The sequence below is a fragment of the Agelaius tricolor genome, unplaced genomic scaffold (assembly GCF_023055355.1).
Source record: "Agelaius tricolor isolate 1412-34295 unplaced genomic scaffold, bAgeTri1.0.p SCAF_8, whole genome shotgun sequence".
Classification (NCBI taxonomy): domain Eukaryota; kingdom Metazoa; phylum Chordata; class Aves; order Passeriformes; family Icteridae; genus Agelaius; species Agelaius tricolor.
Window position 1 is genome coordinate 4,266,525 of NW_027269268.1, and position 12,041 is coordinate 4,278,565.

General features: G+C 49.3%; 1 protein-coding gene across 2 annotated transcripts; it reads right to left on the bottom strand.

The window, feature by feature from the left end:
• Window positions 1-4,572: 4,572 nt before the first annotated feature.
• On the bottom strand, window positions 4,573-8,304 carry PLAC8 (placenta associated 8). Of its 2 annotated transcripts, XM_071431433.1 has the most exons (5): window positions 8,192-8,304; window positions 5,985-6,113; window positions 5,712-5,836; window positions 4,992-5,095; window positions 4,573-4,724 (listed from the first exon to the last, which is right to left on the bottom strand). In XM_071431433.1, coding segments are annotated over exons 2-5 (345 nt in total). In that variant the 5' UTR covers window positions 6,100-6,113; window positions 8,192-8,304; the 3' UTR covers window positions 4,573-4,723. The 2 variants fall into 2 exon arrangements, with proteins under 2 accessions (XP_071287534.1, XP_071287533.1); XM_071431432.1 differs by lacking the exon at window positions 4,573-4,724 and having other exon boundaries at window positions 4,988-5,095.
• Between the last annotated feature and the right edge of the window lie 3,737 nt (window positions 8,305-12,041).

Sequence of the window (12,041 nt, forward strand, 5' to 3'; positions counted from 1 at the left end):
TCCTCATGGCACACGTCCCAACATCTGGGGCAGCAGCAGCTCCTGCCTGCAGTGGTTCCACAGGGTGCACTGAATACAGCAGCATCTGCAACGGGATAGGAGAGCAGGATCACCCTTTACTCAGCCATTACTGCTCCAGCACTGCTGCAAACCTGTGTCTGGAGTCAGGTGTCAGAGGAAAGGGAGACCCCGGGAAGCCAGTGGTGCTGTGCAGCAGTGAGACAAAGTAGCGCCAGCACCCCCAGTTTACCAGAATATGCCCATTGCCCTCCTCCGGTTGATGTCTCTCTTCAGCTGGCAGAGTGCACATGGGGTGCAACACCAGATGGAGCAAAAGTCTTGCAGGATGGAGCCCTGTGGAGCAAGGGACATTGCATGGAAAACCCCTTCCCACACCAAACATTAAACTTTTCAGCCTTTCTATTTTACATCAGCACCCCATCGGAGCTCACCCGGGCCCTGCAGCATCCTGCTGCTCATATCCAGCAAGGACTGGGATGAAGCAGTGTGTGCTGGGATTCCCTCCAGCTCACAGTGGTGAGGCAGATATATCCCTGACTCCTGGCCAGCTGGGATGCTCATGCAACTCCTCGCCTCTGCCCTTCCCCTTGGGCACCCCTTTCTCCTTCCTTGAGCCCCCAGCTCAGCACCCATCCCATGGCTGTTGTCGCTGTTGGGACAGGCCCCCAAGCTGGTCACTCACTGGGATGTTGTATCTGGTGCGGTAGAGGGTCCTCATGGCCACACTAGAGCCACACAGGCAGCACTCATCCATGTCCCCAGCCACCTGGCAGTTCAGGCAGAAGAAGCAGAACATCCCACAAAGACCTGTGGGACAGTGAGACGTGGACTTGGCTGACAGGTGCAAATACAGAGGGGGAAAAGCCAGCTGAGAGCTGTGGCTCTTGACATCAGGCAAGAGCTGCTCTGCCTCCAGTACCCATGGGAGTGGGGTTTGTGGCAGGGGTAATGCTGCAGGAGGAGCAGGAAACACATCACAAGCAACAGCAGGAATGAGGGCTATGTATGTACTCACAAACACCGCAATCGGAGCAGCAGTCCAGCAGCCCTGTTTGCCACTCCCCTGGCTGTTGGACAGCTGAAAACTGGGGTTGGACTGTAATCACAGTTTGAGAGGCCATTGCCAGCACGGGTTCAGGTCCCTCCAGGCAGTTTGTAGTCTGGAAAGAAAAGCCATCAGAGGAAGATTCTGCAGGTGTTTCTGAAGTGGGCGTCTTGCTCAGGCTGCTGCATTCAGAGAGAGTTCCTTGGGGAGTCCCCACTGCCAGGGTAATGCCACTCTCACCACAAAGTGGGGGGCACAGCTCTGCCAGAAGCTGCCACTACCTTCTGAAGGAAAGCCCTCTCTAAAACCAGTCTTCCACCAAAGGCAGCAGCACATCATCCCTATGCAAGTAAAACAAGTCTGTAAAAACAAAGGTCCTTCTGCTTCAGAACTGCAGTGCTTCAACACCTCAAACTAGTCTTTTCATCTCCAGGTCATCTTTCATCATTGCCTGCGTAAAATCACATAAAAATATCTGTGTAAAATTGTCTGTGTAAAATTGTCTGTGTAAAATTGTCTGCATTTTGGGCTGGTTTGGGGGGGTTTGTTTTGTTTTGTTTATGATCACAGTCTCCCAAAGTTACTACTGCTCAGTTCTAGTCTCCCCAAGCTCTCAGGAGCCCTGCCGCCAGTTCCTATCCTTCCTCCACTTAACTGTCTGTGCCAACACGTCATCCTCCTCTTCCTCACTCTTGTGGGGTCACCATGGCCTGTGGAGTTCCTCTCCATCCCATCCTTCCTCAGCAATGGGCTGTGTTCTCTGAGAGTAGGAAAGCTCCTGCTCCACAGTACCATCCCCAAAATCACTTGACCAAAGTAACAACTCCACCTGCACCTCCATCAGTGGCCCCTTCCCTCCCTGCCACCCCTGCAAGGCACAGGACCAGCTTCTGCCACTCTCAGTTTTGGTTTTGGAGCTTTCATTAAAACAAACAAACAAAAAAAAAAACCTGAGGATTCTCCCACAGAACTCCCATGCAGACACACTCCCTGCCCTTTGCTCAAGCTCAGCACCACTTTAGAGGTGACTGAGAGAGTCACCTCTAAGAAGATTGTTTTCACACCAGAATTGCAGAGTTACACAAAGTTAAGTATTAAATGACCCAAGAAATGGGGTGGAACAATTACTATGCCCAGCACTCAGACTATGCCATCGAGCTCATCACCTAAATCAGAGTGGCACCGGCTGTGGCACTGCATTTGCACTGACTAATGGCAACAGGTGGCAAAGGGTTGCTGGCTCTGCTGGAAGCTCCTGTGACTCCCCAGCATAACAGACACATCCCAGCTGTCAGAAACAGCCTGTTGCTGTAGGATGAGCCCTTGTTCCTGGCAGTCCCAGGAAGAGGAAGAAGGTTGTTGAATTACGGTGTAAGAGGGAAGAAAGCTGGTAAAAATCTCCACATGATTTGCTCCTGACTTTTTGCAGCTTTCTGCAGGCAGTGGAAGCATGGCTAGGCTGTCCCTATCTGAGACACCTGTGAGTGCAGCAGGGGACACTGCATCCATTGTCCCTCTCCGGACACCTCCTGGCCCTGCCTTGGCCAGCTGTCCCTGTTTGTTCACCTGTGAGATCTCAGGTAATTCCCATCCCCGCTGCAGTCAATGTAACACCTCCCGGCACACCAAAGCAGCAGCCCCTTCAGGAAGCCTTGTACACAATGATTTAAGAAGAACCAGGAGGGGCAGGGGAGGAGACAGACCATGGACAGGCTGTGCAGTGGTGAGCCCAGCATGGGGCTCTCATGCAGCGACAGGGATGTTCAGCAGCAGGCAGGACCACAGGGACCACAGGGAGAATTGTGCACAGGAGCAGCAGCAGCAAGAGAAATTTTAGGGACAGGATTCCTCCAGTCAGACTTCTCCTTCCCCTCCCCAGGTACGAGCACACCACATCCCTGCACAGGTGGTGGCTGCAGTGCAGAGCAGGCAGCAGCAAGGAGAAGCCTCTGCCACACACTCACCTACTGAGAGATGGGCCAGGCCCAGCACAAAAAAATGTATCACAATTTCACAATTCACACCCCCACGGCATCACCAGCCATGCTGGAATGACTGATGGGGACAAAAGCATCCTGAGGTGCATGCAGCTCCATTTCACCAACAGCCAAGGTCATAAAATTGTATCTATAGGCACTGTATGTGCACAAATACAGTGCACTATATGAGCAACACAGTGCAAAAACTGCTGTCCTCCACCTCTGTTCCCCACATCTGTCATCAGCAGCACCCACCACACTGTAGTTAACCCTGAAGCAGCTTTCCAGGTAGAAAACCTCACCTTTGCTTCCACCCTTTCCCCTTGCCCAGCATCACCACTTCAGCCACAAGCAGCTTCCATACCATCACCAAAGCAAAGCCATGCCACACGTACTTTCCAAGCTGTCCTTGTCCCAGCAGACACGTCTCCTTTTCCTGGTTCTCATGCTTTATATGTGCTCTGGCAAATGACCTCTGCTCCCTCTGACTAACAGAGCAAATGGTAGCTTAGGTACAGCTTTGCACAACGGCAGCTTCCCTGCCTCATTCCTGCTGCCAGCCCTCACCTTTCCCCACCCAGTTGCTCTCCAGGCCCAGAGCCCTGGTGGGAGAGGTTTTCAAAGAAGGGCAGTTTGTTTCCAGGCTCCTGTGCTGCCCTAAGCCATGTGCTGTTGGAGGTGCAGCACCTTTCCTTTTCAAACCTGAGCATCTGCAAGAACTGTCTGTAACTGCACTGGGTGACACAGGAGCGGCCTTTCTCAGGCTAAAAATGCATTTTTCTGCATTGCCAGGGATCATCCATCTGGGTTGAAGCAGTTGGGAGTGCCATCACACCCACCCACCCCTCAGCACTGCAACTACTTGCCATTAAAAAGTTTTGTGGTAAAGGTGAAGGTAGAGTGGGACAAAAAAATAATCATATTCTCCTTAAAGAATGAAGCTGGGAGGTATTTGCAGGGATCAAAAGTCCTTTAGCATTTCTCTCGAGAGTGATGGAGAGAGGGTGGATGCAACCTCCATCTTGAGGATGGGAATGCAGGGCTCACAGCCCAGTGCAGACAGATGGGCTGTGTAATGCCATGCAGGAAGATGGCACTATTTGTCCCTAGAGAGGACACAGATAACCCACAACCCAGACAGGTTTTTTATTGCAGGTGTGGAGGAATTCATGCTCAGGGTCCATAGCTCTTCAGCATCAAGGTGAGCTGGTGCCAGGTACTCCATGCCTTTCTATTCAGAAAGGTGTCACTCACCAACAGCAGAGGTCACTTGACTGCAGGAAGACCCAGCTCTGCCCTGCAGCAGTAGTCATTTTCCCAAATTTTAAAACTTGGATGAGCAACACTGACTCCTTCAATGTATTAAATATCCTTTCTAATAGCTGATCCAATAACAAAATACTAGTGAATATCTCTCTCTCTGCAGCAGGCACAGGGAAATCTCAGCTACACCAAGGGCTGCTGAGATGGATGGAGCAGGAGAAGGATTGGTGCTCTCAGGTGGTGCAAGAGTGACATACACAGAGGTAGGAAGACAAACTCAAAACTTTATTTCTGCAATTAAGTAGAGAAAATCAAATGCAGTCAAGGCAAGCTCCACATGGTGCATTTCCCAACAATCAGAGCAGTGGTGACTCCTGCTTGGAGCAGCTCCAAGGATGCAGCGAGGATGGCAGCATCTGCAACAGGATAGAAGAGGAGTGTCAGGACTGAGATGTGCCTCACCACACTCTGTGTATCGCCCCAGTCCTCCCCCCTCCACCCTGCACAAGGTCCCCAGTGACATTTTGCTTCAGGACATGTCACTCTGGTCAACTGTCCATGGTCATTTCCCCACTGCAGCAAACTCGGTCCGGTGTCAAGATGTTGGCAGGAGAGGCTCTGGGAAGCCACCTGGCTGCATGTGACAGCAGCTTTATGGATGAGCACCACCATCCCTGGCTTACCAGAATATGCCAAGCTCCCTCCTGCGGTTGATGTCTCTCTTCATTTGGCAAACAGAGCAAACAGTGCACCACAGGGTGACACAGTAGTCAGAGCAAATGGACCCCTGTTAGGGAGAAACAGGTTAGGGAACAGAGGCTTCCCAGAGACCACGTTCCAGCCAAGAAAATGTTAATAACATTCAGGTCAAGTACTCTTTTCTTCTCAGCAGGCTGCAGTATCCTGAGTCAAAAACACTGAAGTCTTGGGCTGGCAAACCCCAGGAACCATGGAAAGGAAGGAAGGAGCCCTTTGTGCAGGCTGCAGATAGCTGCTTATCTTTTGACTTCTGAGGTTCAGACTGGGAAGAAAAATGCTTACAGGAACAGACAATGTAGGGAAAGTGAACTTGGGATCCTATGGTTTGCCCTTGGGATGGCAGCAACCACCTCCCCTGCAGGAAGAAACACCCTCACATATGCACTGTCAACCTTTCTCCCACACCTGATTATGGATCTTTATCCATGTAACCAGCTTCACCTATTCTTTATTCAGCCCACAGTTATCTCAATCAAAGCTCAAAGACGGAAGCAGCAGCTGAGGTGGGTACGAATGGGAAAAAAAGGGAGAGTGGAAATCACTGCTGTCCTGAGCCCCTCCCTCAAGCGCAGGGAGAAGGGCCTTGGGGGCACCCTGTCCTTCAGGCTGGCAGCAGCAGGGTGAGGGGGTAGGCTCACACTGACCGGGATGTTGTATCTGGTGCGGTACAGGGTCCTCATGGCCACGCTGGTCCCACACAGGCAGCACTCGTTCATGTCCCCAGCCACCTGGCAAGCCAGGCAAGGGAAGCAGAACATCCCGCAGCAGCCTGGCAGGGGAAGAAACACAGCACTGGCTGAGGCTCTGCCTGCCTGCCTGGCAGCACCGGAGCAGCTGGGAGAGCCAGGCTGCCTGGCTGCACAGTGGCACCACCGAGCCAAGCAGCAGGGGCAAGGAAGTGTGTCCGAGGCACTCACAGACGCCACAGTCGGAGCAGCAGTCCATCAGGCCTGTCTGCCACGTGCATCTCGAGACAGAAGACATGGCCCCGCCAAATTGTGGCTGGATCGTCACAACGGTTGGGACAGCCATTCCTAGGCCCTTTTCTGAAAGAGACATGAAACAGGATAGTCAGTGAAAAAACCGTGGTTGGTCTGAACCTCCGACCAAACTGGTGGCTACCACCCTTCAGCAGGCCTCCTTTTGCCCAGCTCTCTAGCTGCCACTGGAGGTGACAGAGCATAACCATATCTTGCCTGCATTTCTATCTGTTCAAGGTTTTTGCATTATCTGCCATTTTATCCAGCCTTCAAAATAGCATCAGGCCACTGATGTTCCCCACTCCACTCCATAAAGGCTTTGCTAGTGCTTAGACATGACTCATTCCCCTTGTGCTGAACTGGGCTGGGCAGTGAACCCAAGCTAAAAGGAGTGACTTGGGCATGTTGGACTTGGTGTATTTTACACAGCATGGGCACAGGGTATGTGGGAAGCACCTGTGGGCTCATTTCCTCATAGCAAAGCCAGGCTACACACAAGAGAGTAGTACAGAAAACTCGTATCTCCAGTTTCCTGATGGAGGGATCCAGGAAAAGAGAAAATCAATGTCCAAAGTCTGAAACACTCTCCTTGCCTTTATGTGGTTAAGCAAGCAAGTAAACCTTGAAAACCAGTAAACCTCAGGTCTAAAATTGGAGCGGTGGCCGGTGGAAAGTAAAACGCAGGATGAAATGAAGAGGCGACCCTCAGTTTCTTCGGGGAGGGTGGTTTTTTTGGTAGGGAAACGTGGAGGTTCAGGTAGAAGGAGCTGAGGGCCCCGAGGCAAGGAAAGCCTCGGTTTTACAGAGGGTGGGAGGGGTGAAAGATAGCAAATCAGAGAGGGATACATTAAGGATTGGCATGATCGGAGAACCCATCAAACACAGTTGCGGGAGGGACCCTGGCCCCTAACCCAATCACCCGACATCCTGGCCCGAACCTTCTAGAAAAAGAGGTAGGGGTGTCGAGTGACAGGCAGGCTGCCAGGGGTGGGGAGCAAGAAAGATAACCAAGACAACTGGGGAGGGGTTTGGGGATTGACACAAACTGGTAACAGGGCAGGACCTTCTGAGAGAACAATGGGGGGAAAACTGAACAAGCATAAAACACACCACAACATAAAATAATAATAATGATGATGATGATTATAATGATAGTAGTAAGAATAGCAACAAGAGCAATTTCTTTCTGCTTCTAATTCCCTAGCCAAGTAAAAAAGCACAAAGTTTTTCTAGGTAACAAGTCTAAGAAAGTTTGGGGTTGGGTGAGGTTCTCTGAGATAAGATAAACTGCCTGCTCACATTTGTTGAGCCTGCTTTTCTGTAAATTGAGTGGATTTATTTTATGTCTTAGAAACAGTAGTTTCACAAAGGCAGACCCACCCTACTGGGTGCTCAGCCTCCTCCTCCTCCTCCTCCTCCTATTGCTTCTGAGCTCAGAAGCCAGAATAGAAACTGAAATGAAGGAGTGATGCTGGGGGAGGGGGAGCACCTTCTTTCCCGATCCTTTGGAGTAACACGTGCTTCTCCAGAAAGCCCACTCATGGCTTCAGCTGGCAGCACACACCAGTCTGCAAGCCCTGCAAGAGTGCAGCTGGGGGTAGTATCAGGTGTGTGTCCAGAGGGAAGTGCAACACCTCGGCCAACCCACAGCTTCCCTCTGCCTGGCAACAGCAGTGCTATCCACACAAGTATTATTCACCTATTTTCTCCTCTCCTAGCTGCAAACAATAATGAAGAATTTGAAGCATAGCTGCTCTTGCCACCAACAGCACACCCCACTGAAGGGACAAGCAAGCACACGGAGAGAGCAGGTATCAAAAGCCATCAATATCCAAACTTCTGGTAGGGCAGCTCAGTCTAAACAGAGAGTACTGAGTACCAGTCAAATTCCTTCAACATATTTATGTAATTGTGTTAGCATCAGACAGCAGTAAGAAAAGGTAAACTCTCCATAATCCAGCTTTTGCACACAGCTTTTTAAAAGCCCCCCCCCCCCCCCCCCCCCAAGTAGGATTTGCCAGATAGTTTGATTTATATTTTGTGCTAAGCAGGAAAAAAGAAAAATAACCCCTTCTTTGACACTATTATCCCACTCTTCCCAGGCTAACAAGTTACTAATATTTCCATGCTTTTAGAGAACTTACCTGGTGAGCAGCCTTGCCTCCTCTCCCTGCACAAAGAGGCTGTAGCAAAGATGAAACTAAACTTACTCCCTCGGATGTTCTTATTGGCAGACAGCAGTATAAAACATACAATGAGTGGGAGGTAACTTGAAGGGGGAGGTCAGGAGCTGTGCCCTGTCCTTACAACCACAGACTTTACAAGTGCAGAACACAGTGATTTATTTTTCCTTTTCCCAAGATTAGTTATTTCTTTTTTTAAAAAAAAAATGTTTGCATGTTTATGGTCTTATTCCCTTTGCCCACATGATGTTGCTGCTCAGGGAAGAGCAGTTCTGAATAATGTATTTTTATCAGAACAGACATATAGGTTTTCATTTCTTAGAAAACACATCCTGCATGGGGAGGCTTTCCATAATAATTAGGCTGATTCCCTAAGTGCTTGCCACAGGCCATGTAGCCCAGCCACTACAGTAAAATTAACTGAGCAATTACCATACACACATAAATTTCACTTCATAAGATACTAATATTACAGTTTCTACACTAACATGCCCCAAATACGTAACCACTCATGCCCCATGCAAGACAGTTTTGGATGCTCTTCCAAATTTTGTGGAGAATCTGTGGCACTAGGACAGCACTTTTTGTTTCCCAGCAGGATGCAGATAGCATGCAGAGATCCCAGAGAGGGTCTGGGTGGCTGTTTCTCGGGAGCAAGTCAAGTTCAATGCATCCCATGGGAAGTGCTGATTCCCTTCTCTCTTGCCCTCATGAAGAATGGGGAAAGGAGACGTTTGGGCTAAGCTTCAATATGGCAGCTTTGTCAACAGGCTGGGACTTAGGGGGCTTTATGTGAAGGCTTTTACCAGTAGTGCTGCTGAGAAAACGGGGAGATGTGCCTTGAAATGCTTCCCTTGGCTTCCAGCAGCTCCAAAGTTTAACTGTGTCTGTCCCTGCTTTACAATGGGGCTGCCTGGCCACTCCCTGGCTGGCTCATACACAGCTGGTGTTTTTTGTAAAAACATTGCAATAGGCTATGAAAACTGAGGTTTGCAAAAAGTTGTAAATCAGCAGATTCTCCCTAGAGGAGGAGATGCCTGACATCCCAGCGGCTGGCTGGATGAGGCTCATGGCCTAGGAGTCTGCTGGGGAGGAGGGAAACAGGAAGTTGAAATGCAGTCAGGTTTTTTAGGTGGTAAGAAGGAAAAGCTCAGAGAGACCTCAGAGCACCTCCCAGTACCTAAAGGGAGCTACAAGAGAGCTGGAGAGGGACTTTTCACAAGGGCATGTAGTGACAGGGCAAGGGGGAATTGCTTTGAACTGGAGGAGGATAGGTTTAGTCTGTATTACGAAGAAATTCTTCATTGTTAGGGTGGTGAGGCATTGGAATAGGTTGCCCAGCAAAGCTGTGGGTGCCCCATCCCTGGAATTGTTCAAGGTCAGGTTGGATGGGGCTTTGAGTAACATGCTCTAGTGGAAAGCATTCCTGCCCACAGCATGGGATTTGAAACTAGATGATCTTTAAAGTCCCTTCCAAACCAAGCCATTCCATTTTTATTTCTAAGAAGACAATGGAAAAATTCCACTGAAATCAATACGCACCAATTTAACGTGTACTACAGTAAATGCAATACTAATGAACATTCAGGAGCACAGATTTAAAAAAAATCTCCCTTAACACCTTTTTGCTTTCTCTGCAAAGGACAAAGTATGGATTACACAGTCTACCTCTGTACACAGTCTACTTCTGTATTTTATGGAGCAGAAACTCATCTATTCCAGTTTGGGCCACTCACACGTAAAAGTTTGTGCTTGTTCTCTGTACCACTTAAAACAAGTCCAACCTGCAGCTTCAAACATGACCACAAATGAGCAAAGCCAATTTCCCCAGCATGCTGCCTTGTACTATTTACACAAACTAAGGTGTCTTCAGTGGTAAGAGGTGTGTTCATTCACAGAGGGTCCATGAATCCCACTGGTGTGCAGGTCAGGGGGGCTGTCTGGCACAGGAGGGTGCCTGGGGGCCTCTCTCCAAAGCTCTGGTCCCACCAGTCCTTTCCAGAGACAGAGTTCTGTTTCAGACATGGAGCAGGTCTTCTGAATCAGAAACTTCACCTTTTTTCTAGATGTCTCCACAGCTTCAATGGAAGAAAATGTTACCCACAAACCTTGCTCTCTTCCCACAGCATGAAATGGCTCAGGCAGAAGGGAAGTTCCTGCAATGGTAAAAGCTGCAGGAGAATGGAGCTGAGTAAGTGCAAGGGAAAAATTTCACAGCCCTTAGAAATATAGCTGAGGGTCAGTTGCACATCTCACCAACACTGAAGCCATTGCAGCTGGTACAAGCAGAGAGCTGCTCCCATGTCTGCACATCCCTCATCTCTCCCATGCCAGAAACACTGCACACAGTGGGGAGAGTCTTGGGGGGCTGATCAGACAGGAAATGATGCTATGGCTGGGAGGGTGCAGTGCCATCTGGGCAAGGGGCCTGAACCCCTGTGCCACAGGCACCGAAACATAAAGTCCAGCACACAGTGAAGAGCTCACAGCCAGGGCCAAAGGATACCACCAGCTTCACAGCCGCTCTTAGTCATAGGTGGTCAGACCTAAAAGTGGTTTCAAATCCCTCTACAGTTGCATGCTAGTGCTAGCAATGGTTCATCACAAGAGGTTTCACACATCTTGTGTGAGAAAGACATCACAGATCTTCTGGCTGAGTTTCTGCTTGCTGTGGCTTGCTACTTTTTCATGCTTTCAGTGGTGCCACTCTTTCTCCAGGTCACTCAGACTTACAGGATAATGCTCTGTGGGAATCAAGCTTTACCTCAGGAGCTCACAAGGTAAAAAACAACTAAAGTAAAAATCAATCCTCTTGTTACAAACAGATCGGTCCAACTTATACATTTTGTATTCTGCTGCTTCATTAACTGCCTAAATCTCACCGAGTTGCACCTGCATGCAAGCAGAACTACCAGAGGGTGCAAGCGTGGATCTTCCTGTACCTATCCCCATCCCCATAGAATGGTGGGAAGCAGGAGAACCTCAGCAGTTCAGCTGCTCTTGGGTCAGCTCCAGAGGCTTTCTGGAGTAAGCTGACCCATGGCTAATTTCCAGCTTGGACATGTGCTCTTTGCCTTTTCTATGGCAGTTTTATCCCAAGCTGACAGCTTTCTCCAGAGCAGGGGACGATGGACCTTCCCTTCTGCTGTCCTTTGTGTCTGCCACATGCAGTGTCCTTGCTTTAACACCTGAGCAGGAGTGAAGTGAACAGCCACACAGGATGCATCATGAAGTTAATCCAGCATTAACCAAGGTATTAGCAAAAGGACATCCAACACACTTTGCAACGGTATTTGATGGGTGTATTTTTTTAATGTATTGATGTTATTTAGCAGAATAAATTGTACTGTAGATTAAAAAAGGCCTTTACTACTTAATAATAATGATGTTTCTTAAGACAGATGGGAGAAGGTATTGAGAGAGTTGAACCAGAGAGATGATGTGCAAGATGGGGAAGCTGTATGGCTCCACACCTGCTGCATGTACATGACCACAAGTCCTCTTCAAAGGAGAGCTTTGCTTCTCTATGACAGTCTCATGACCCAACATTGCTCACCCTGATGGAAGGGTAGGTTATAACCTCTGATGGAAGCTCCCCAGCAGTTTAACCTCCATTTTTCTTACTTAACATGTCATAAATAAATCAGCACTGAGCAGCTCGAATTCTTGAAGGCAATTTTTTGCCTCTTGCTTCTCCTCCTGCCAGTGATTTCTCAAGCAAATCCCAAAGAGAGCAGATAACAACACTCACTGCCTCTGCACCTGCCACATGTGGATGGTTTCCCTGTGTGCATGTCCCAGGATGTCCCCT